The sequence below is a fragment of the Fringilla coelebs genome (assembly GCF_963513975.1).
Source record: "Fringilla coelebs genome assembly, chromosome: 5".
Taxonomy (NCBI): domain Eukaryota; kingdom Metazoa; phylum Chordata; class Aves; order Passeriformes; family Fringillidae; genus Fringilla; species Fringilla coelebs.
Genome location: NC_140033.1, coordinates 19,857,271 through 19,883,613, shown reverse-complemented (window position 1 = coordinate 19,883,613; position 26,343 = coordinate 19,857,271). Strand labels below are relative to the sequence as shown.

The following is a 26,343-nucleotide window of genomic DNA, read 5'->3' as shown; positions in this document are numbered from 1 at the left end:
ATTTGAATTTTCATTTTAGAAGACTTAAATGAGGACCAATTAATTTTCTCTCTAGGCAAGGGCATAGTCTCATCTCTACTTCCCTCCATAATCAACTATTTTTTTTCCTTTGATATTTTCTTTTTCTTTGCTGTCAGCACAATCTGCAAGCACTGCACAGCAAGTCATCAAGCTGACAGGGCAGGAATGACAGTAGAGATGCTTCTTCAAGCTGTGACAATCAACCAAAAAAACTCCAAAGAAACTGCTGGTTTTTAGCAAAAGAAGCTGTTACATCAACATGTAGGAAAGCACAACTGTTACCTCATTATTTCCTGGATCTTTAAGTCAGAATTCCAGTTCTTTTCAATCCCAGGTACGTGACCCATGCCAACAACACCAACTACAACAGCTGGGATATATTTTCTAGGTTCATCTGAGAAAAGAAAGATGAAGAGAAAGGAACATATCTGTAAAAGAATTAATTTCAAGCTATAAAGAATCAGCCAATGTGTGAGGCGACAAAACTGATTTTTTCAAAATATAGGGGCTACCACATATTGAAACCCTGTTGTTGCATACTGACTCACCTACTGCCTCTTTCATTGAAAGTCTGAAAAAGTCAGCACAGTTTCTGGATTTTCAGGAATCATTTATTTAATAAATAGACCTGGCCAGTGCTCATACTTCAGCCTCAGGTTGACAGGCTCAGCAGATGCAAGCTAAATTACTTTCCTTCTCTGTGTTGGTCATGTTTCTGTGCTGCTGCTGAGGAACACCCCTGGTCTTTGCTGTCTCTTGAACAGAGAACTTTCTCTGCCACTTTGGATTGGCACACCAAGTGTAACAAGATTTGGGCTCACAATCAGAGAACAACCAGGCCTCTGAAGCTCTCTGTTAGAGACCTGGCCTCAGCAACAGCAAACCCAGGCCAGTGACATCCAGCAGTTAGCCAGCAACCATCAGACCAATGCAACATGTGCCAGCTCTCACCCTCACCTCCCATCTACCATCCATATTTCACAACACCCAAAATGTGGTTTCTGGAAGTTTTCCCCAATGAAAAATATAGCACCATGCCACAATAAAAATAACTCACAAAAAACTTTCTAAGGAATAATGATCAGGCTGATTTCCTATGGGGAAAATTCTACATAATACATAAATATAAAATACAAGTTCCATTGTTTTGCTTTAAATATTCACCCTTGATTTTTCCAGAAAAAAAAAAAAAAAAAGTAAACATGTGAAGAGCAGCCCACTTCAAAATGGAACAAAACTGTATTGAAAACACTAGAACTATTATACATATTTACCAAAATGGTTTTTCTAATTTTTCTTTTTCTCAGTCTATTCTAGAGTTGCTCTAAAGCAGAACTGCAACTACAACAGTTCTGCACTAAAGTGATGAGAAAAACTACCTTTTAAAGATATTAAGAAAGAGGTAACACACTTCAGTATGCCTATCTATAGGAAGGGCATGCCAATTACATATGGCAGCAGAATACTTCCAAAGATTAGAGAAATACTATTTTTCTATATGCCTACACCTTGCTGAAATAGCAGTGACATATGATTATTACTGCCAGACCATCAAAGTTCCCAGCAGCCTAATTTACAATTATAAAAAAACCTATGAAGAGTACTGAAATTAAGAGAATTAACTTATCAAGAAATGAGTCCCTTATTAACTTATCAAGAAATGAGTCCCTCAGCAGCTAGTGACAACAATGAATTTGGTGAGATAACGGGACAAGCGAGATAGACAACTGTCCCTTACTGTGCTGTCATACCAGATCCCTGCCTTTTGAAAGGCTGTCTGGCTAATTAGTACTTACCAGTTTTAAATAGCACAACGAGAAAGGGAACATAATTTAGAGTCTACTGCTCTAGGTGGTTTCAACAGAAGAGTAATACCCCTTTTTAATTTTTTTAAGCATTGAATCTTATGTGACATGTGGCATTCATGAACTGAACATCCCAGATTTCCTAAAAACTGAACTTTGGACTAGTACACAAAGAACACCTTGCTGGTTATAATCTCTGCTTTAAAACAATTACTTTCTGAAGCTCGAGGTAGTTCTATCTGCTTTGCTGCTTGCTTCAGCATGTAGGTCAAGTAAATATCTCGTTCGGAGACAATCGTTCGATGAAGATCAGGGAATTCTCCAATCATTTCTGCCATCATCTGTTCCAGTAAATCCTTCTGTTTGCATTTCTCCACATCATCTTTACTGGAAGAAAGGTAAGTTTTCTCAGTATCTGTTACACTTTTAAAGGTCAACACAGACAAGCCAATGAATAAAAACAATTGGGCATTACACCTAAACAGAGTCTGCAGTTCTCTTCCCCCAGTTTTTATCTCCAGAAGGAAAATAATCTCCATAAACCTGTAGAACTTGATACCTAACAATGCCTCTGCAGTGAAGGAAAGGGAAAGAAAAAGAGGTCACTTGCCTTTAGCCAGTTCAACTGGATTTTCTCCTTTCCCACTTTAAAAGCTGGCAACTCAAGTCAGCAAAACCACTAGGGCTTCAAAGGCAGGAGTTACCATGGTGCCCCATTTTCAGTGTGCATTAATAAGCCTAGAAGAGCCTACACACAGCTCTTCTGAGGAAGCAGATCTGGTCACTGAACACACAGAGACTCTACTTAAGGAACAAAAAAGGCACACTGTAATGCAGAGTCTGAGGGCATGGAGAAGGATCTGCAGGTTCCAACTGCCAATCACAGGTCTTTAGCAGAGATGTCAAAGTTATAAACCAATTTGCAGAACAGAAAAATAGCAGACAGGCAGGAAATGCAAAATAAAAACTGTGGGAGTAAATGTAATGAGCTTTTTTTCTTTTCATAGGTGCTATAAACCCTTCTGTTAGCACCCCTAGCTGTGTCATAGCTTGTGGCAATGAAATGATCTGGTTTGGCATCACTGTTTATCAAAGAATGACGTCAAACAGGCTTCCTTTACTTTCCAAGATGAACACTACAAATGTCAGCAGGGTAAGCTAAAGGAGAAATGCTAGCTTTCAACAGACCTAGAAACATCAACAGACTGACAATTTTGATGTTGAATTACTTCATTTTTCATGGAATCTCATGTTGATGGCTAAGTGTGGAACTTTTTAAGAGCAAACAAATTATTGTACTGAGGCCTTTACTCTCTCTTATTTACAATACCCACACACAGTAGTGGAAAAGATTTCATTTTCTGCAAAAAAATAATAAAATAATAATTAAAAAAAATTTTTAAGTATACTAGGAATTCTTCAGCATCTAGCCTTACACTTCACCTGGAAGTAATGCATTGAAAGACAAAGGAAGACCTGACAAGATCAGAAAGACAGCTTTCACTTCAAAAATACATATTATTGCAGGATAGTTTGTATATTCATCCTTCTCACTAACTTCAAATTTCATTGCATCAGGCTGGGTACCCTCATACTAAAGTCAAACTGAAGAACTGAATAATCCACCCCAAACATAAATCATATGGGGTGCTTATTCATACCTGATGGGGTCAGATAAGAAGCAAAGGCCCCAAGCAAGCTTGACTTTTTGCCAGAAGGAAAGTGCAGCAATTGCTCTCTTAAATGTAACAGGGATGGGCCGGTCACCAAGGTGGAATTTACAGAAAGGTACTTTACTGGCCTGAAAGGGAAGACACAAATAACTAGTCAACATTTCATACTGCAGCACAGCACATTCTTATTAATGTACAGTAAGGATTCACTGTGTTATACAAGGTATCTTAAAGAGCAAGATATTCCATGCTTCAACATAAAAAATATTTTGGCTTTGTAATAAGTTAAATTTACAAAATACTAATACATTACTTCATAAAGGAATTAATCCACTACACAATGCAGTTGGTATTCCGTGAAACTGTAATGCCACACCCTTGAGGTTACTTGTACTGAAGCACAAAGCTTCTGAATATTACTATATAAGGTGACAATGGGGCTCAATATCCATCTGGGCCTGAATAAAGTCCGAGGTGAACCATCATCGGTGTCATCATCTTGCTTTCACCTAGTATTTGTCAGGATCATCAACCTTACAGTTGGTCATGGTAAAAGATATTAAAGAAGAGCTTATGAGACAATAACTGATGCCAGATACCACATGATAATGTGAGACTTGGCTGTACACCTTTTAGCATAGTATAGAATTTCTAGACAATTCTTTTCTATGGACAGTTGTTTAAAAATTTCCAGCAATCACTTTAGAATAGGACCGAGATATTTTTTTCTCTTTCCTGCTTAAAATGGGAAACACAATGTTTCATTCTGGTCTAGAATGCTCAAGAAAATAAACCTTGAACAAGTTTTCTTTTTATTAAGGATAAATATACCAAATGATTCCAGATTATTTATCAGCAATGTCTCTCAGATTTCCTTACTAGTGCATAATTTACATAAAAATAAGCAAGATACATTCTGCAAGATGGATGAATATACAGAAAATAGTGCCCCAGTATTCCCAGACAAAAAAATTAAGAGTCATGTAAAACACAGCTACTATTTAATTCCAGTATCACTGCTGGCAGTAGTACAAAAGGTGACATTAAAAGAAAATACAGGATCAACAGATCAGTCAGATATTTGACTTCTCTAATCTTTGTAGATGAATGGAATGTGTCAGATCTCATTAATCCTTTAGAGCTGGTTTTCACAGCCTGAAATCCTGACAGCACCAACAATGGGACCAAGATCAATATTGAGAGTTCAAAAATAATTATTTAAAAGAAACTAAATTATTAATGAAAACAAATGTCTTCAGAAATATCATCAGGAAAAAGCCTTATTTGAAGCCTTTTTTGAATTGCTTTCCTACCACTTGTGTCTACAAATCTTTGTACCTTAAGGTACAGTTTGAAGTAAAAAATAATTTTTACTACTTCATTGGCTTCATTGGCCAGAGTGCTCTTTTCTAGGCAATAGCAAAATGGTTTTATTGAGTTCAACTCTGGAAGCAAAAGGCCAGTAATCTGACCTCAGAAAAGCCATTTCAAGTCCGCACCTCTTTGAAAGCCTCCCTGAATTCTCCTCCTGGGGCCATTCCCAGCTGTTCTGTGATGTGAGCAGAAACCTTTAGAAGCAGCATTTGCATCAATCCAGACATAACTCCATTCTGGCAGAAGAAGGAGAAAAACATGTAAAAAAACAGCTGAAGAATGCACTGTTCACAGAAATGAAAAAAACATTAATTATTTTAATGAAGAAAGAGCACTGAAGCTACATTTTGGAGCCAATTCACTGATCAATACAGCCCATATGTCGGTTTTCATCAGTTTACCTCACTGTGTGCCCAAAGTATTCTGCCCTTCAACAAAAATGTACAACAGGTTAAGAAAATAAAGAAGGATAGCCAGATTTCTTTCAGTCTGTATTTACTCTATGTCCTTGAAGCAAGTGTCTGAATAACTTAAACAGTTCTGTGGCATGGACACAGAAGGGATAGTGGAAGCAGGAAGCCAGGGAGAAGGTACAAAAAAAACCTATCTTATCAGTTTGGTTTGAGCCAACTGTTACTGCACATCTCCAGGTTACCCACATTTGAGCCAGATACCAGTCTGCACCATCTTGCTTTGCTTAATGGAAAGCAAATGGGTGCTTCTCTGCAAACAACTGTAAGGGTTCTGAAATTCAAGGAGGAGCTAAAGGAAGTCTGGTTTTAACCTGCAGCAGTTACTTGATAAGCTGTGGATGCCAGTGATCCATTGCAAATATGTATGTTTCGTGTCAACATTCTGCTCAACTTCCAGCTCCAATTAAGAGCAATGCAATCCAATTTTAGTGCTTAATATTTAATGTGATTATAAAAAGACACCATTTGGGCATTTTTTCCTCATTTCTGAACTTAAGGATGAAAGTTGAAAGAGCAGCTTTGACTTTTAGTGTAGCTTCTGGGCCTGTCTCATTTCAATACGAGGAGGCAACTAAGGCATAACTGAGCAACTTACCAAATGGTCTGATGTTTGTCAGAAAAAAACAAAGACACTATAAATTGGCATGAGACAGTTGGACTGTTCTTCCTGGTTTTCCCTATATAATCTATACTGTTAGTGATTCAAAGGGGAAAGGTTCAGGAATTTTTTTATTGAAGACAATAGATAGAAAAATATATTCTTTTAATGACCCAATGTTCAAATTTTATTATTTGCATTATTCCTGCAAATAAAGTAAAGGACAATAATACTGAGCTATAAGAATAGGAAGGATCCTTGCAGTATTCTCTAGCTTTGGAGCCAGAGTCTGTGTTTTCTACTGTCTGCATGCAAGATCACTTCAAGCCCTGGTAGGAAGTGGTAACTGCAAAGTTGCCAAAATGACTTTACATCACAGAGGAAAAAAAAGTCTGCTATTTTGTTTTCATTGTCCTTTTCCTCTTAACACAACAAAAACTGTTCAATTTAGCTTTGATATTAAAAAAAAAAGTTTCTGTGCCCATTCACAAGGTCAGAAGACCCTCAGCTATGCTGTTCCTGTTGTTGTGAACATGCATTTTGGCTACATGCATCAGAATAATCCACTTTACCTAAGATAAACAGATAGATGCAACAATTCATGCAAGATGCAAGTGCTTTGCAGTGTCTTTTCCTTTGATAGGGCATAAACAAAGAAAACAGGAAAGACACATTATTGCCTCCCTCAGCGAGTCAGAAAGCCAGCTCTGAGACCCTGTGTGCGAGCACACACACTGCATAGCCCTGAGCCACTGCAAGGGCTACTGCATCCATGCAGATTATATCCCTCTGGGGGGAGGATACAGTCCTGAAAATTCCCCAATTACATCAATAAAGCAATTCCAATATACAGTTACCACACAATCAAAATAACAATCTACAAACTTCTTCATCCAACTGGACAAGGAAACTCTTTACTATTGACCAAGCACTGTCATTCTAATCAAGTGTCTTGTCATTTTTAAGTCAACTTTGTGTTGTTGCACTGTGCCGAGCTTAAAATCACTCAAATACAAGATAGCTAACTGAAACTAAAAAATACAGGATTTTTTTTTTTTTGCACACACATCCAGACATGTCCACATCAAACTGCCAGACTAGTTATAATTTGAAGAGAATCCCACACTTTTTAGCCCGAATTTTTCAGAATCCCCCTCTAGGGCTTTTTCAGTAGAAACTACTCCAAAGACAAGTGGATAGGTAGGAATTAAAGAGCAACACACTAGGCTGAAGAAGGAATGCAGATAAACAGAAAATGCCAAAATTAAATGCTCTTTAATAGATGTGATACAGATGCAGATTGCAGGAATAATAATCACAGTTAAATAAATTAGCAGAGCATTACAATTGAAAAGTTACACTTGTGTCCTGCAAATGGAGCAGCTGTTAAATGTAGGAGGATTCTTGTCAAGGTCAATAATTTGCCCAACCAATCCCATTGTGAAAAGAAAGTCCTCAATGCTCCATCTGAAAACAAAAATAACACCCAAACCTAGCTTTGCCACCGTAATAGTACCCTCACCTACATCAACAGTATTAGGTTCCCAGCTGGTGGGAACACTGGTTTTGATTGCAATCTGACAAATTGTTCTTAACATAAACCTTTAATTCTCACTGTAGGAATCATACCTGTTTTATAGCTTGTTGAAGTTTTTCCAGATTTATTTCTTTGGCTTCTTTTAGTAATGTCTTTTCATCCATCTTTAACATAGAAACTCTGTACTGGCACAGTTCCACCACAACTACATCAGGCTGCACTTCTTGTATTGTCTGAAAAAGATGAATTTATTTATACTGCTTTAGAAAGGAATAAACAAAAATGCAGCCAATATCAACATTGTAAAGAGAGAAAGGACCTTAAAATCACATTCCAATAATAATTTTCAATTAAAAAAACAGCAGAGTAGTAAATAAGAGTTCTCCAAATAACTATGCATTGACAAAAATTTTAAGGAAGGTGACAGCAAAGGGTCTTAGTTACTGGACGCTTTGGGACAGGATAATGGTGAACATACTGTGCTGGGGAGAGGAGCAGAGAAGAAACACTTCATGTTAAACTTTTCACATTCACAAAATTAATTTGACTGTTCTCTGTGGTATTTTTCCATCTGAGTTAGAATACACTTTGTGCCAGAACTGTCAACCCTGCAACCCTGGCTCTTACAAGATTCCTCCTCCTCTACCTCCTGAATAAAGGCAGCCTAAACTGCAGAGTTTGCAGGAGGTACAATATGAAATAGTTCCTACTTGCACTAGGGCTTCAGACCTATTTGTAGCTTGAGAATGGAATCCAAGTGTTGTGCAGGATGGTTTTACAGCCAAACTATCCAGGCAATGTAAGCTTCACTAGTGAGATTTCTAATTTCAACACTGAGGCTGTATCTGCCTTTTATATTGAATGGCAAATAAAAATATTTGAGCTAGGAGACCAGTGTATTGCATCAAAAATTATTACTGTAACATGACTGCTTCTCATCCCATAGTGCTGTTAGCCCTCCAATCGCCAATCAGAAAAAACAGAGCCTGAAGGTTACAGCACAGAACCAAGTCAGAGAGATGGACTTCATTCTACTTAGTGCTAAATTGAAACATTATAAAGATGCTGCTGAAGGCCTCATGCTGAGTATTTACCTTTACTACATCTTTTTTGCTGCTGTCACTGAAGTGGGCTGTTCCAACCACATATACTTTAGAACCATCCTCAGTATTAAGCTCAGTCACAGTGCTTGGTAAAGCAGGCCTTTTCTGCCTCTTCTTCAGCTTCATCTCCAGGAGAATTTTAAAAGCATCTGCATCAGCTATAAATGTAAAGAAAAATAGAAAAGAAAAGCACACATGATATAAAGTGCAGGTAAGTAGAGACAGAAAATAAAAATGTCGCCACTAAACAGCAGAGCAGAGCTAAAAGGCCATTGATTTACCACTGTAATCTTACATTCAATTCTGAAGCTACATCATTGAGAGTGCCATCACTGGAGAGGCTGCCTCCAAGCATGGGTCTCAGTCCAGGTTTCCTACCCTGTGGACACTGGGACAGGTTGTCCACGCAGTTCAGTAAGGGAAAGAGAGAAGCTGTGTGGCAGGTGAGGTGGACAGAGAAGCAAAGAATACTTAGAAAAGGTATACACTAAATTAGAGAAAAAGAAAAAAAAAAGCATTTTTTAAATTCTAAACCCAAAGTGTTCCATTTTGGGATTCTTATCTATATAAACAATAGCAACACATGGACACTGGTGTGAATATGATGGCAAAGTCACCTCCACATATTGGCACATATAGGATACCTACAGTACCAACCTTAGCCTTTTCTGTGATTAACACACCAGGGATCAGTACACAAAGGAAAATTAAACCTCAAGAGGTATTTAGGTCAGGAATCCAATCATTCTTTCCTAGATTCAACAACTATTTAAGATCAAAATGGTACAAAGTGAGTTTAGCTCCTCCCTGTCAAGCTTCCTGTATGGAAACCAGGAGGATCTATCAGCTTTGTCACAGATGCTCATTGCCAGGTAGCCTCATTGACTGAGACAGAGAAGCTTTAACTCTATATCAATGAGAAATTAAAGTTGTTTTGAATGAGTCATCTTAAAGCTGTAATACATTTTAGGAAAAAAAAGTATCAAGCAGGAAAGCAGAGTTTTGTTTCCAACCAACTCTCTTTCTCTGGCAAGCTGCTGCACAAGTTAGCAGAAGTCTCAAGTGGTCTCCAGAAGCCTGGAATAGGATCTTAAGCCCAGGGGAACAAAAAAAAAAAAAAAAAAAAAGATTAGTGAACAGTTTGTAGGCAGGATGTCAAAGATGCAGATAAATTACAGCCTCCTACCACACATTCATTTTATGAATCTGGTTTAGCTGTGTGGCTCTGGCCCCAGCTGTGTCCCACAAATACTAATCTTGTAAGACTTTATGTAGAAAAAAAAACCAACCCCAAACCACAACCAACCAAACAAAAATCCCACCAAATTAGAAAAAAACCAACCAAACAAAAGAGAAAACCAAAAGCAACCCTTCAACATCCTTCTCAGCATTTGAGCAACCTGCTACTTCATGGTCAATACCCAAGAACATGGTGTGCTGCAATCAGTACTGTCTGAGCTATGGCAATGTTGCTGCCAAAACAGATGGTGATGCTGAGGAGGAGGTAAGAAAAACATGACTGAAAAAGGAAGTAGAGGTAAGGCTGTTGCATTTGTAGCACTCTCAGTCACATAATTATAAAAGCAGCCATAGCAGATGAACAAAAACCCACCCAAGCAAATATCCCATCTCCCACTATGGTCAAAAGTGGATGCCTAATGGAGAACATAATACATGGGGAAGTGTGTGTAATACCTGTCTCAAATACTTGCCTAGCCTAAAGCCATTTATGATTCAGACTGCCCCATCTGAAAGTGGTTTCTACATATTTGTTAACCCTTAAAGGGTGTAATTTCTATTTACTTTTCAAGCTTTCACCTCACACATATACTCAGTACTGGACTGAATAATGTTTCACATGAAGAAAAAATGTGATAGTGGTACAGCACCAGATGTTATAATTTAAGGACACAATTAAGGAAAACATTCTCAGGAGCAGCTATGGTTTTTATTGAACCAACTTCTATATCTGGAAAAAAAAGCCACATAAAAAATTAATCTGCTTCTTTAGGTCCGCATAGCTTTAGTCAAGGCTCTGTTTGCTCCCATGAAAGCTGAGATCCCTAGGAATTATTCAGCAGTGTTATTGTTACACACTAATTTTCCCTAAGGTGGTTCAGAGCCTATTATTTGCCAGAAAGCACAATCTGAATGCTCCTATTGTTATAAGTGAGCACCGGATACACTAATATCATAACAGTGTATCAATACAGATAAAGTAAATCCTAAGAAGCCTTTGCTTTTTCCTCTTGAGAAAGAAATGCCCGACATTATCTGATCTTGCCAATAACAGGTAAGAAAAGATACTCTTCCTGGGCTTCACAAGACAGTTTTGGTTGAAATACTTCTATTGCCACATCCTGCAGGCTTGCCAAAACATTATCATGCTAGCATGGGCAAAGCTTTCCATTTGGGACAACTTATCATCATCATATCACTAGATGCCAGACTGTCAAAGCAAACATATACTCATGCATCACTGGCTTAGAATGCAGTAACTAAGCTTAAAACAATAGCTGAGTGTATCTATTAAATCTAAAAATATTTACTTTTGAAAGTATGGGATCAGCAAACTGACAATCTATATGTCAGTGCTCTTTCTAAATTTGATTTACACAACTGGGCCTTGAAACAAATAAAGAACAGATTAAATCAGCTATGACTACATTAGCATCTCCTTTTTCTGCCAACAGCCCTGTCCTTTTTAGGTAAGGAAAAGGCAAGGACATTTAGTTGAATACCCCTTCGAGTATGATCACCCTCCCCAGTCCAACCAGAAACATACAGATATTCTGTGATATACTTGATGTTCCCTTTGGGCCATCTTCTGGTGCATCAGAGGACGACATTGGATCTGCAGCAGCCTGTATGAAACAAATTCAAAAGGAGGCTGGGAATTATAATGAAATGTTTCAATACATCTTTCCCTTTGTGAGTTTACTCAATTTGATCCTACCAATAATATTCAAGCAAGTAAATAATTTAAGCAGTGTCACAGTTCACAACATCTGTGATTTTACAACTATTTTTTCCTAGCTGCCTGAGTATGAGATAGAACATCTTAAAAATGGACTACTCCATGTCTAGTTTAAGAGATAATATTTATACCTTACACAGAGTTTTAAAATAAATGGGATTCTGGATAAAAAGAACAAATTTATCTCTAACACTACTACAGTACTACAGCTACTACAGCACTTTGTGTTGAAAACTAAAATGTGCACTGATTATTTCATATCATTTGACTCTACCAGTCAGCATTAGTCTGTCAGGAGTCTGACAAAGTTAATCAGTACTCACAAGACTAAACACATGCATTCTAGAAGAGTCAGGCCAAGTATTTGTTGGAATAAGGCGATTACACAATACGCACATCAAATCTTACAAAGTTCATGCACATGTTGACTTTAGACATATCAGAAATCAAAGATACAAGGCAGCTGCAGAGTTTTGCTCTCTAAAGGAAAAGAAGGCAATTGAAGATTCACAAAGACTGACTTTTTGATATTATCCCTAGAAGTATGTAATACAGGTCTTTGACTAACAAAAACCTCTTATTTTTAATTAAACAGCAATTTTTAAAACCTGTGCATAGAATTTAAATAATTCCAGTCATTCAGCCAATGTCATTCAAGCCAGAGAGGCAGAGTTAGTGCAGAAAAGACTCAGGAGTAAGGGAAAGCTAAATTATAAACTACCTTTAGGCAACTACCTTAATTCAAAGTTTAATCAGGACGATTATTGGAAGAATTTGGAATTTCTGAACAACACTAAGTCCAAAAGTTAGAGACAAGATGAGAACCCATCATCATTTAAGTACTTTCCAAAGGAAAGAAAATATTAATGAGTCAGCAAGCAGTCAGCCAACCTCTCCTGATGGATGTCAGCTTTTTAGCTAAAATGACTGATTTATGTACTTTGTACTTAACCCAGTAAGGTTTAAAGCAAGGCTGTACAAAGCACACCCAAATGTTAAGAGCTTTCTATAAGAGTAATTATTTTCTTCTTGCATTCCATAATGCCAAACAGGAATTTTGAGAAGATAAATCCTGAGTCTTACCGTGGCCCCACTGAAGGCAAGGAAAAATTTGATACATTTCATGGACTAAACCCAAAACATAAAACAGCTTTTCAGTGCAAAGTTTAAAATAGTCACAGCAACACATCATCCTTTCACTACAAAGCAGAAGTCTGTTCATTGACAACTGCAAACTGCAATTACACTGCAAATTGCAATTACATTCACAAATCTAATTTAACACCAGCTCAGCTTTTGATCACAACATATGGCTTGACTACTGCTTGCATACGTTAAGTCTAGTCACAACAATATTTTGGAAAGATTTATTCATCTGTAACATATGGAATTAATCCTATCACTTATGCTGGCTTTGCCATCACAACATCACAACACTGCATTGAGCACAGCACTAAGCCACCATGTTAGAAATCTGTTGTGTTTTTTTTTTCATTAACAAGACAAAAGAACTGATGCTCTTATACTTCATAGGATAAAAATTTCCTGAGCTTCACTTATTAGACCAGAAAAAGGTTTTGAGACACATGGATATGAAAGAAAAGAAAAGGAACAGAAAGGACAGAAAAAGCATCTCAGTTTAATTTGGCAAGGAACTTCAGCCATGTACACTGAGATTATTTGTATATAATCAATTTCTGTAATTTACTCACAAAACCTTTTTCCTCCTAAAGATTTAATCTCATAGGTTAAGCGATTTTATGCAATTCCTCACTTGCAAATAGAATAATAGAAAAGACCCATTTTAGCTTTTGCAACTGGAGAGAAAGAGAACCTGAAAAGAACCTAAATGTATCAAGAAAAATAGCACGCAGCTCTCCATCTGCATTTTAAAAGGGGTCTCACACCAGCATTCTCAGTCCTAAGACTTTGCAGAACTTGCCCAAAAATAAGTGGAAGAACCTGGCTGATTCACTCTTGACCTTCCCTGTGATTGTACTGAGATACAAACTTAATCTCCAAGCCCTACCTCTTGCTGTTGCTCCTCTTGCATTCCTCTTGCAGCGTAGGCTTATTTTCACCAACACAAGAACTGCAAGAAGTAAAAACAAATGGGAGAGAATTAAAAATTATTGGCATAACCCAGAATATTTTCTCAAAACCTGTCCAGGGGAAAAAAAATATATGTGTCTCTACAGTCTCTAATAAAGGTTGAGTAATAAAAGCAGCAAAGTGAAGAGGCACAAATGTCACCTCTTCAACTCTACTGCCATCAAGAGAACCAGAACAAACACACAGCAACTCCCCCAGGTAAAACCAGCCGGTTTCAGTATGGTTCTTGAGGTGGCTCAAGCCAAAGAACAGTTTCTGCAACAGCTAATATCTTGCTCAACTTAGTCAGGAGTTCTGTCTAGTTCATATCAATTACATCAAGACAGTTTTTAGGCAGATTCTAGGAATCATCTATATTTCTAGTATTTTACTGCTGCACAGAATATGAGAGCAACCACAATCTTAATATTCAACTATAGTCATACATGTTTTATCTGCATCATGCGACCACATATATTTAAAAATACGCCAGGGTTAGAAAATCAGTCAGGTAAGTATCTGTGTGACAAACCTGAGAAACTAGGTTTTTAAACCCTTACTGAATTGTTTTCATGTTTTAGTTTAACAATAGGGATGAAGGAATCTTAAAAGTCCAAAGTTCTCCGTGACGCTGGCAGAGTGCTGTGATTGGACTTGGATGGTACTCGGAGGTGATTACACAAGACACCAAATGCATGACCAGTGCTCATTCTGCTTATTCTCACTGGTATCCACTAATACTGAAGCACTCCAAGAAAGTGCTGCTTCTTTACTACAGCATTTTGTGCTACTTCCATTTCAGCTATTTCACAGTACATGTGATCAGTGTTTTATTTTATTAAATAGAGAGAGAGCAATCCTGAACACTTATTAATGGAGTACATATGCAGTCCTGCTCTGAGGAGTGGACAGACAAGTCTGGCTCCTGCCCTGTGGTCAGATGAGGCTGGAGAAAAGCTGGCTGGCATTTGGGTGACAGCATACTTCAGCACACAAATGTGATGGCAGGCCTCCCCCTTCCCCAAATACAAAAGTCTCCTGCAGTCAGCTCAGTGCTCTGCATTCTGGTTTCTAGAAAGCCATTTTACTTTCTAGCTTTGCTTAAAATAAGTTTCTTTAAAGGAGCATTTGCCTGGGCAGTATGAAGCAAGTGTAGTTCTGTCCACTGGCACATCTCCCACCAGGCAGCAGAGGGATTGCAGGATTTTGTGCCTTCTCGCTGTCCACTGCTCGTGGTTGGCCAGCAAACCCGAGATCACAGCTGCAGGCTGGGCAAGAAAAAATAGGAGTGGCCGAAATCCTGGCTTCTGCATGGTCTCAAGAGCAAAATCCCAATGAAACCCAATAGATTCCTACAGCTTGAGCAGGCAACAGCCACAGACAACTCCTGAGCTGCGAGGCAAATACCTCATTAAAACAAAACAAAAAAAAAAAAAACCGCACTGCACACAGTCAAAGAGGTTAATGAAAACAAACAATTCAAAAACATGCAAGAAGTCTGCACAAGCAAAATAAGCACTCCAGTGGTTGTGCTACAAGGCACAATTTTAAAACCAGGATCTTCCTGCCTTCCAAGGAGTAAAGTCAAGGAAATCTGGATGTCAGAGTAAGCTGAAATGGCAGGTGAAGCTGAACTGCTCTTCTGCTTCAGTATTTCCCCAATTTACGAGTGTGGACAGATCTAAAGCAGTACAGCAGAAAGAAAGCCCTGCCTTGACACCTACAACCTGACTGGGACACACCAGCCTACAGACACCTCACTCCAGACAGTCTCTCAATTTTGTGGGGTTAAGTAAACTCAGCGCCTCTTTTTATTCTGTCCTGTCTCTGATAGACTGACTTAACTACTTGTTAACTTAGTAAACCACATTGGAAAGCAGGCTCAGTTAAAAAAAACACCATTCCCCCCCCCCTACTCTACCAAGGCATTTTTAGTTCAGATGATGAAACAGCTGCAGGAAGAACTGCAGCACCAAAACTTGAGGAACAGCACGAAGTGGAGATGCTGAAACCAACTGCCCTCTGAGAAAATACTTGTTCAACTACAGCATCACTCAGTGTACCAACACTCAGATGCTCAGCTCTAGGCTTGGTTCTCAATTGGTTTGTGTGTAAAATACCACAGTGTTTTTCTGTCAGTGAATCAGCTGGCCCTAAATACAACCTAAAGTTCTAGGCTTGATTAAGGTCTGCTGGCATTTGAAAATATGTCTCTTATCTACAGATTACTCTTCAAACTAATGAAGTGCAAGTTTTGTTTTAAAAATAGACTCCTATACAGAAGCACTACATGGCATTTTTTCCCACCAAGTGACATTTTAGAAAACATCATCCCATTTTCACTACTAGCTAAATTATATGTCTAATACTGGTGGGGGTGGGGGAGAGATCATCTTTGAAGTTTACTCAAGCTAACTAGCACTGGTTTTTAACTGACCTATACCTTTGGAGAAAACAAGCTGTTTCCAGCTCACTGTTTCACTGCAGTTTTCAGCTCCAGCCTCTGCAGGGAATTCATGGAACAATACTTCCATGGCCAGATGAGAGAATGATCAGCCACAATGACAGGCAAGTCTGCCACCGTTTTCTTCTAGGACAAGCAGGCCCATGGGGTTTAATAAGCACAAGGTGCTACACCTGAGTTGGGACAACCCCCCATTATCAGTACAGGCTGGGGATGAAGGGACTGAGAACAGCCCTGCTGAGAAGAACCTGGGGGTGCTGGTGGATGAGAGGCTGGACACAACCTGGCCATGTGCACTTGCAGCACAGAAAGCCAGCTGCGTCCTGGGCTGCATCCAAAGCAGTGTGGCCAGCAGGGTGAGGGAAGTGATTCTGTCCCTCTGCTCTGGTGACACCCCACCTGCAAAGCTGCATCCAGCTGTGGGGTCCCCAGCAAGGGAAGGACACTGACCTGTTGGACAGAGTTCAGAGGAAGCCACCATGATGGTTAGATGGCCAGAGCACCTCTCCTGCAAGGAAAGGCTGAGACAATTGTGGTTGTTCAGCCTGGAAAAGAGAAGGTTTTGGGGTGACCTATATGCAGCCTTCCAGTACCTGAAGGAAGCCTACAAAAACCATGGAAAGGGACATTTTACAAGAGCTGTAGGAACAGAACAAGGGGGAATGGCTTCAAACTGAAAGACAGGAGATTCAAATTAGGTCTTAGGGAAAAATTCTTTACTGTGAGGGTGGTGAGGCACTGGAAGAGGTTGCCCAAAGAGGCAGTGGATGCCCTACCCCTGTGAGAGTTCAAGGCCAGTCTGAATGGTGCTTGGAGCAACCTAGTCTAATTACAGGTGCTCCTGTAAACTGAAGGAAGGTTGGAACTAGATGATCTTGAAGATTCCTTCCAATCCAGGATTTTATGCCCTTGTTTTCAGGTGCTTAGATCTGCTCAAGTTACACTGGAGCTGAAATTTTCCAAGCAGAAGACCTGTTTCCAGACTCACTAGAGTACAGGCAAGGCTAAGTACTCAGCTAGCAGCATCCTCCTCAGCAGCACTGGCAAACGTACATGTATTTAGGAATTAGTCAAATACCTTGGACTCCAGGCTGACCTAGCTCATCCACGTGAAAGACACTGTCCTTGTACTTCTATGTCTTCACAGAAGGTATCTGAGTGCTATGATATTTGAAATATAATTTGAAGCTTCTGAGAGAAGACCGAATGTACCTTGCTGTTACATAGGTAACCAACTGAAGTGCACAAATCTGTATGCACTTCCTTTCACCATGTCTAATAGCAAGAAAAGGGGCCAATTAAGATCAAATTCTGGCATCATTTGAACAATTTGCATCCATGCATTTCAAAATTCTTGGAGTTTAATTTCCCAACCTGTGCTCTGGGCTTTTCTTTTTTTTTTTTTTTAAAGTTTACTTTCCTAAAGAAATGACACAAGGTAACAAGGCATCTTATTTGTTTGTGCTTGTTCACACATAGGTGAATTTTAAACTATTTTGGCAAGCAGGGAAGAGTCTCACAGTCATTTAGAGAACACACAGCACTGCTCCTCCAGGAGAAAAAGATCACTAAGATTAGATGAGGTACTTGTGAAAAAGAGGCGGTCCGCAGAACTTGCCAGGGAACTGAAGGAAATTCAATCCCAAGCTGAAAAGCCACAGGCAAAAAAAAAAAAAAAAAAAACAAAACAAACTGTTCAGACAATTATTTACAGTGTTCCATAATATGTATACTGCAATATCTCATAACCTCAAGTTCTACTTACCATGAGATTTGGCATGAACACGTGAAACCAATCTAATTCCCCTCCTCCAGCTACTTCAAAGGCCTGGAAGAGCCCCTCGTGAGATATATCATACACAGAAAATCTCAGACATGACAGTGCACTTCTTTCAGATGCACTGGGAGACACAGCTTTTAGGCACTCATAAAGATCAGAGATTGGGAAGTATTTCTGTTCTCTTATCTGCCAGGAGACTGTCTTAATCAGGGATTCATTCTCCTGATTCAAGTACTACCAAGAAAATTCCTGGAGCTAGAAGAAACAGAGGTGACTGATGATTGAATGAGGATTGAATCTCCACCTCAAACACCTCTTTTCTAGGCAAATGGAATTCTTGTGCTTATTGCATGTTTGTTAGTCTGAGGGGACCTGCTGTTCACTGGGTGATTAAAAATTGTTGCTTATACATACATATGTGAAAAAATGAAGCCCTTTTGCCAACTCTTAAAATACCTAGGCAACCAAACAGGAACTTTTGAGACCACTGCAAACCTAGAATTTAGCCATTACTCATCTCTACGGATAGGCACCTATTTCCTCTCAAGCTCTTCTTGTTCCTACAGCACACACAGGACAGCCACTGCTACTCAGAAAAGTACTGCCAAAGAGGGGCTGTATTTTTCCCGTGCACATGAGCATTATTCTCTTCCCCCCAGAAAGGAACACACAGAAAAGTTCAACATCTTCTAGCAATGCTTACTTACCCTGCACAGACGCTGGCAAAGTAGAGGCAGAAAGAATTCCCTGCCATGCAATTTTACATCAGCCCTCCAGTTTTCCTAATATAAACCAGCTTCAGCAGCACTTCTTTGCACAAAATCTTCTCACGAACTCATTTTTCATACTTGATAGCCTTAGTCAACCAAAGTGTTTCGGTTCCAGCTTCATATTTAGGCATCTGAAACTCTCCTAGCTTGCAGTCTCAAGAACACAAGAGCAACACGCACTCACAAATCGGCTTCTAGCAAGGCAAGTTAAAGAACAAAAGGCCTTTTCCTGTTTAATTTCAGTGAGGTAGTTCAGTGAGAAAATTCAAACACCACACAGACAATTCATTACAGTATCCTCTTACAGTAGGGCTAAACTTGTTCCTTTAATGTCTTGTCTAAATTTGCTCCCTTCAGACAGTGATTCAACTCAATCAATAAAAAAGCTCTCAAAAAACCTCTCATGCTCCTACCCATAAAACAACATACTCAGCTACTTTTTAACAAGATTTTTATTGGATGTTTTCCTCCTTCTGAGCTATACAGAAATTCAGAAGCAGCACTTTGTTTCCTCAACATGTTGACACTGCAAGAGCAAAATAAAAGTTGTCCATAGTCTTATAATTGCTCTGTATTTTCTATGTGCTGCACACACATCAGAATAGCTAGTAAATGAGTCACCAAACTACATCTTGTTTCACCTTTTATTGAAAGGAAGAGGCAAAAATTTCTGTTTTGATCCCCTCAACAAACAAATCTAAAAGTATCTATTAGTGCTTTTGATAGTATTCACAGTATTCACTAACACTGCAGAAAGTACCCACATCTCTTGTGTTAATCAAAGTGTTAATCTCAGTGTCAATCCTGTACCCTCTGAAACAGGATTGTACATACTTTCCTATTCACAAATAAGTAAATGAGGTATACCACTGCTTAAATATATCTACAAATCTGACCTCTGGTAGCTAAATAAGTAGTTAGAAGGCCCGTGGAACTTACAAAGCATTTCAATTTTGCAGTCTGAATTTTGCTTTCTTTTTAATCATTGGTCCTTCTAGGATCCCCACACACCCCACAGGACAGCACTTCCTCCTAGTAATAAGGCACCACTTGTTCCTCTAAAGTTGCTGTGGGAAAGACAAGAGATAGGCTGAGGACTGAATTTTAGAGCAAGCTGTTGAACAATAAGGTGGGAGTCCTCCAGTGAGAATATAGCACACCTCACATAGGTCATGCTACAAGTGAGCCAAAACTGCCCTGAACTGGACATAAGTCCACAGGCACAGGCACACACAAAAGACTATGTCATAAACAGACTCGTGTCCTCTAACACCAGTATCTCTGACCAGAACACAGGTTCCATCAGCTTGATGAGATGCAGCAATAAAAATTTACCTGCATCTATGTGCATTAAGAGTGCTGTGTTCCTTTCATCCTCCAAACCTGCAGTTTCACTAGGATATTTGATTTAGCTGCTATAGCCTGTACACTTTACATTCATATTATGCACTGTATAAGCACATCTCATTTGAATACTGCTACCTTTTAACAGGATCGCTTATTTTATGTAAACACAAGAGGCATACCAGTACTTCAGAAGATACAGACCAAACTTTTCTCCCATTGACAAACTGTTGCACTCTTTACTTACTGCCCGAAATACCTAATAAAGCACCTTCCAAGCTTAACATTTAACCTACTAAGAAGGCCAAAACCAAAATAACAGATACTCTCTTAAGTCTCAGCACCATACTCTACAACATAAACAGAGTATTTAGGATTGATGAGGCTTTTTCCATACTTAAGCACAGAAATCTCACTAATGTTTACAAACAATCATCAGCTCCAAATGGTGTCTACTCTGTTGATAGCCTGTTCATACTAAAAAGGATGCATCTGTGGAGACCTGTCTACCAATTAATGTAACAGCCACAAATTCAGAAATTGGCATGTCTTTCAAAATTATCACCAAGGTGACCTACTCCACATATTGCACGTTATCTCTTTGACACAAACCCACGCCTTTGAAACTCAACTGAGCAATTGGTTCTGTAACCACAGATGGTTGTAGAGCATGGCTCTGGTTCCTCACAACTCAGAAGTTCACAAATTTCAAAATGTGTATTTTTACCCTCTGAGCATCAATGAGGTTTTCCTGCAAAATGAACAGTGCAGACATATGCAGCCTAAACTCAGGTACCTGCACACTAGAGTCAATGTCCATTTGAATGCTTTGGCAGTTAAAACATAAAAGCCAAAGACAACTACATTAATTTTGTTGAAAGGAGGTGTTGAAACATGAGAATATGTGGCCTGGGACACTGAAAATATGTTTATCAGTGAAAGACAAGAAGGCATTCTCATATGCTTTGTGGTTTTACAAGTTATTGCAATTACACTGACTGGGGGTACTTGATGAAATGAGTAAGTATGAGGTGAATCAGGTTGCTAATGCACTGCATTGCAGATTTATGAACAAACATTAGCCCAAATCCTTACTCTTTTAAGAGGTTGCAGAGGTTATAAATATACTGCTAAATTTAGAAACATGGGACAGAAAGACTACAGTGATGTGGCTCAAGTCTGGACAGGCACTCAGAAACTGGCAGTTTTTTAGAACCTACACATCTATTCAAGTCACCTTCCTATTGCATTCCAACGTGAATTATGTGAATTCAGCAAAGACCTAGAACCAAAATAATTTTATTAGACTTTCCTGTATCCAGCAGCTTGGGGTAAGATATCAGTACATCTCCCTCCAGGCCACGTAAAGCTATGAACAAAGTGATACTTCTGGTTTTGGAAAATCCTCTGCAAAACACTCCCAGGCAGAACAGAAGGGAAATAGCACAGCTGCTGCGTGTGTATGGAGTTCTACAAGAAGCAGCTCTTCCACTCTGTTCATTACCTACAAGCAGCAAGCAAAGGAAACAAGTGAAGAAGTTCTGTGGTGTCAATGGTTGTCTGCTGAAATATGCAGAAGCTGCATCTCAAAAGTACCAGCAGACACATTCACTTTTGTTATAAACACTTTGAAACACAAGCCTTATGATGCGAAAATTGCTTTGATGCTTGGGATTTCAGAGGACAAAATAATTTTGCCCAACTGCCAAGCACATTAGTTATCAGTAGTGTTCTTCTGCCAGTTCCTTTCATCCTACTCTCTTGTTCACTACCTGTGAACAAGCTGATCTACTCTTTCAAAATCATCAGGTGAACACAAAGCTGAAAACAGTCACATGACATAGGTCCATGTTCTGGCAACAAGTAAAGAAATACAGCTCTACTGTGGCAGAGAACTGAAGAAAAACTCAGAGACAAAGCTCCAGGGTAGCAAATTCCAGCCTGCAGTCACTGAAGCCCCATAATAACACTAACAACTCAGTACTATCGACACACTCACAGGAAAGCTGTTCTACTTCCAAGTCCATCCAGCTGTTGCACCACTCATTTAACCTGTAAAGGACTCTGCACCTAACCAATTCAGTATATTCACAGAATTACTAGTTTGGAAGTGACCTTAAAGATCATCGAGTCCACCCATGCCCCCCTAACACCTCAACTAAACCATGGCACTGAGTGCCACATCAGTCTTTTTTTAAACACATCCAGAGTTGGTGACTCCACCACCTCCCCGGGCAGGTCATGCCAGAACTTTATCACTCTTTCCATGAAAAACTTTTTCCTAATATCCAACCTATATTTCCCTTGACACAGCTTGAGGCTGTGTGCTCTCCAGTTTCTGCCTGGAGAAAGAGACCAACCCCACCTGACTACAGCCACCTTTCAGGGAGTTGTAGAGAGTGATAAGGTCACCCCTGAGTCTCCTTTTCTCCAGGCTCAACACCCCCAGCTCCCTCAGTGGTTCCTCACAGGGTTTGTGTTCCCAGCTCCTCTCCAGCCTCGCTGCCTCCTCTGGATGCACTCAAGCGTCTCCATGTCCTTCCCAAACTGAGGGGCCAGAGCTGGACACAGCACCCAAGGTGGGGCCTCACCAGTGCTGAGTACAGGGGAAGGACAACATCTCTGCTCCCACTGGCCACCAAGATATGAGAAAACCCCTCAGCAATTCCTGATCCCAGTTCAACACAGGCCTTCTTTACAGGCTACACTGTAACTAGCTGTCTTGCTGTCCTTCTGAAGGACAGCCACCAGTGCAACATGCAACATATGCATCCTAGCAAGGCAAGACCAGGATCTCCAGATGCAGCATGCAGGTGACTGGACACTTTCTTCAATTTCACCAGCAGTCATGGTGTTGTTCAGCCATGGTGTAGGCTCTTGCTCTCTCTAAAAAGCGTGCACACCCTTCCTGAGACAGACAGAATTTTCAACATAGGAGCAGGATGTTGCACTATCAATAGAGACAGAGTTATTTAGCAGACTGCCTGAAGGGCTTACCCACTGGAAGATGCACTCCCAGAGCTCCAGCGCAGTGTTTCATACGCAAGGTCATCAGGACATTTAAATTCTTGCATGTGGACATGCTAAGATACTGCATCCCTCAGTGATTTCAATCAAAACTGCAAAGCAGGTCAACTAAAGGCAAGGGAAGGAAGGAGGGAGGAGTAGAAAAGAGCTCCTCTACTTTTTTTTATTATTAGAAAAAGAAGTGTACAGGAAGAGAACTTGTCACTGAGTGTGTGCACGTTTTCATACCAATCTATTAACTGTGGTTAATATAAAAGTTATGTTCCTCTAGTCCTTTATTAGAAAGGGAAAAAAAGAGTTTTCACTACCAAAGTTTTAAGTTCAAATACAGAACTGCAGTATTAAGTAACATGTTCATACCACCTGAAATTTTAATGGCCCTTTTAAAAAGCATTCAATACCTGAAGGTCTGATCTCAGATTCAAGTCACATAGGTATTTGCAAATATGTTTCTAATCTAGTAACAACTATCACCAAGAGAATATATCGGTCAGATTTTGTACTAAATCATCTATGACAGACAGCCAGTGTCCTGTCTCCTGACAGGACAAGGAGAGCTACAGAATCCTTCTTTCCTACTGGCACTGGCTGGCAAAGCACATGCTGTGATATCACTTCAGACAGACACAGTTACACGCCACTCCCATTAAATCTGGAGCACACATCTCCAGCCTGCTCTCATTTCTACATTTTCAAAGACTGCCCCAAATCTCTCTCTGCACTTTTCCTGAATAGCAAATAAGGAAAAAGGAGATGCTTTCCAAAAAGTATTCTTTAAAAAAAAACACTCCTAGGACTCTCCCGCAAATAGACGGCAATACCACGTGGTTTATTCACAGTTGTGGTGGCAGCAGCAGCAGTGTTTCATCATTTTTACCATATGGAAGAAAGAATATACTGAAAAATCAATCTAACTCTTCTAGCACTAAGCTACACAATATCCAAGTGGTGTACAGTTAAGATGCTAGAGTGTCAGACACTGTGAGGACTGAAATTTACAATAAGCAACCTAAAATTGAAATTTACAATAGAACAGTCCATTCAAGTTACTGAATCTTGAAAATCTACTAACACCGACAGCAGGGCACAAACCAGTGCCACAGCCACAACCCAGACTTTTCAATTAATAAACTCATTTAGCTTAGAATAATTAAATGGATATGTTTTTCCCCTACTAAAATACAGATGGGAAACCTCTGGAATCTGTGCAGTTTGGGTTTTTGATTTTTTTTTTTTTTTGCCTTACTCCGTTAGCTTTCTAAGAAGGAATACCTCCATTAAATGAGGTGGACAGTAGTTGCACAGATACACAACTCTACAAAATGGAGAACTGTCATTCCAGACACCCTGGGTATTTTTTTTTGATTAGTATTGTCACCACCACATTTGTGAAACAGCATCTAACTTGTAAAAGTGCTGTTCTCTCACTTTTCCAACCCACCAGTTGCAACTTCCTCCAAAGTTTTATCAAAGAAAAATACTCTCTTCCTGAAAGCCAGCAAAAAAACCCACCTCTGTTATATGGACATCGGCATCAGTACATGTGTTTTCCTCAAGAGAAGAGCCCAGGCTATGCCTGTGACAAGAGTTATGCTCAAGAGCTAGGTTAATTTGAACTATTTTCAGAGGTGAATTCAGAAAAAGCCACAACTGTTTAGAGACCAAAAAAAAAAAGAAGAAAAACTGTGAGTCTCGGCTTTTCCATAGCTCTCCGCCAGAGCCAAACAAATCCCACGCTCTTATCACCAAACACCTGGATCGGGAGCGCTGTGCCACGTCCGTGAACCCCCAAACTAGTGAACAGCCATAACGAAGGAGGTAAAGACACGCGGGCCCGGGACCTTACAAACGGCCCCAAAAGCCGCATTTTCCCCCAAGTTTCCAGCCCAGCTGCAGTTCCCCGGCCGGCAGGGCAGGGCAGCGCGGGCCTCCTTGCGGGACGCCCCCGGGAGGCGGCGGGCACCGGCCTCCCGGCCTCCTGTCGCCCCGCGAGCGGGGCCGATGGCCGCAGCCCGCCCGCTCCGAGGCGGAGTTCGCCCGCCGCCGCGAGGCCGGCCCCGCCGGAGAGGCCCCTCGGCCCCGCCGCCTACGGGGTCATCGGCGGGGCAGCGCCGGACCAGCCCCGGCTGCGACTCTCTCGCCAGGCCCGGGGAGCGCCTCCAGCAACGGGAGCGAGTAGGGCCGCCGCGCCCCGGCCACCTCCCTGCCCGAGCGGGCGCTGCCCGGCAGCACCTCCGCGCCGGCACCGGGAGGGGCAGGGCCGAGTGCGTACCATGGGCGAGCAGCGAGGGGACACGGCCGCGCCGCTTGCAGCCCCCTCCCCTTCTGCGGGGCACCGCGAGAACGCGGCAACCCCCATCCGCTTCCCCTTACACGCGCCCGCCGCGAACGGGTCCGGCCCCAGCACGGCCCCGCCGCCCCCCGGCCCGGAGGGACGCGGCAGTGCGGCCGCTCCCCGTCCCCGCTGACCTGCCGTGCTGGGCGATGGGAGCGGCGGAGCCGCCGCTGGCCGGGGCGCTGCGGGCGGAGCGGGCGCGGGGCGCGTTAGCCGGACAACGTGCTGCACGAGTCAGCGCGGGGCAGGGCCACCGCGGGGCACCCTGGGCGCTGTAGTCCTTCTCCGCTCCCTGTTGCGCCCCAGCCGGCGGCAGCGGACTACAGCTCCCAGCCCGCCAAGCCCGCCCGCCGCTGGCCCCTCCTCCCTCGCTCGCCCCGCGTGGCTCCTCCGCCGGCGGCCGCTCCGCTGCGGCCCCGTGTCCGGGCCGGGTCCGGCGGCCGCTCGGATCTGTGCCGGCGGAACGGCCGCCAGGGGCTGTCAGGATTTCTGCTGGAGCCCCAGAGCGGAGCGTGCGGGGGCGCCTTCAGCGGGTTTCCAGGCGCCTTCAGCTTCCGTGGGGGGCCGGGGCCCTTCTGGCAGGGAATTGAGCCACGTCTTTGAGGCTGCTTCTCTCTGTACTGGTGAAGCAACTCTGCGGCCACGGCGGCCGCTCTCGGTCGAGCCCGGCTTGGCAGCGACCTTCAAGCCCTGGCCTGGGGGCCAGCAGCGCTGCCCAGGTGTCCGGGGCTGCTGGGGCGTGCTGGCACACGCGTGGCCGTCCGTCCTTGGGAGCCGGCTGGAAATGTGTACAGGTGTGAGGAGTAAGAGAGGGGTGAGACTGCACGGGGTGTCCATGTGAAAACACGCCGTGGGTGTAATGAAGACTGAAATCGCAGGGATATCACACTCCAAACGACGTCATCTCTGAATTTATCCATTACTTCCTCCATGTGCAGCCCTCCTTGCCGCTGCTGTTCCTGCCCTTCGCT

The 26,343-nt window shown here is 41.4% G+C and overlaps 1 protein-coding gene across 2 annotated transcripts in view; it reads right to left on the bottom strand.

Annotated features, from left to right (window-relative positions):
* Positions 1–25,604, bottom strand: part of TRABD (TraB domain containing) — a 31,449-nt gene extending 5,845 nt beyond the window's left edge. The window contains exons 1-9 of one of the 2 annotated variants that reach the window (XM_084205838.1): positions 25,507–25,604; positions 13,591–13,653; positions 11,370–11,448; positions 8,576–8,742; positions 7,574–7,714; positions 4,999–5,109; positions 3,488–3,627; positions 2,041–2,213; positions 304–415 (exon numbers count right to left, since the gene is read on the bottom strand). In XM_084205838.1, coding sequence (XP_084061964.1) covers positions 304–415; positions 2,041–2,213; positions 3,488–3,627; positions 4,999–5,109; positions 7,574–7,714; positions 8,576–8,742; positions 11,370–11,448; positions 13,591–13,614 — 947 coding nt within the window. In that variant the 5' untranslated portion in view covers positions 13,615–13,653; positions 25,507–25,604. Of the gene's footprint in view, positions 1–303; positions 416–2,040; positions 2,214–3,487; positions 3,628–4,998; positions 5,110–7,573; positions 7,715–8,575; positions 8,743–8,879; positions 9,017–11,369; positions 11,449–13,590; positions 13,654–25,506 lie in introns of those variants that run through there. The other variant, XM_084205839.1, reaches the window with a different exon arrangement.
* Between the last annotated feature and the right edge of the window lie 739 nt (positions 25,605–26,343).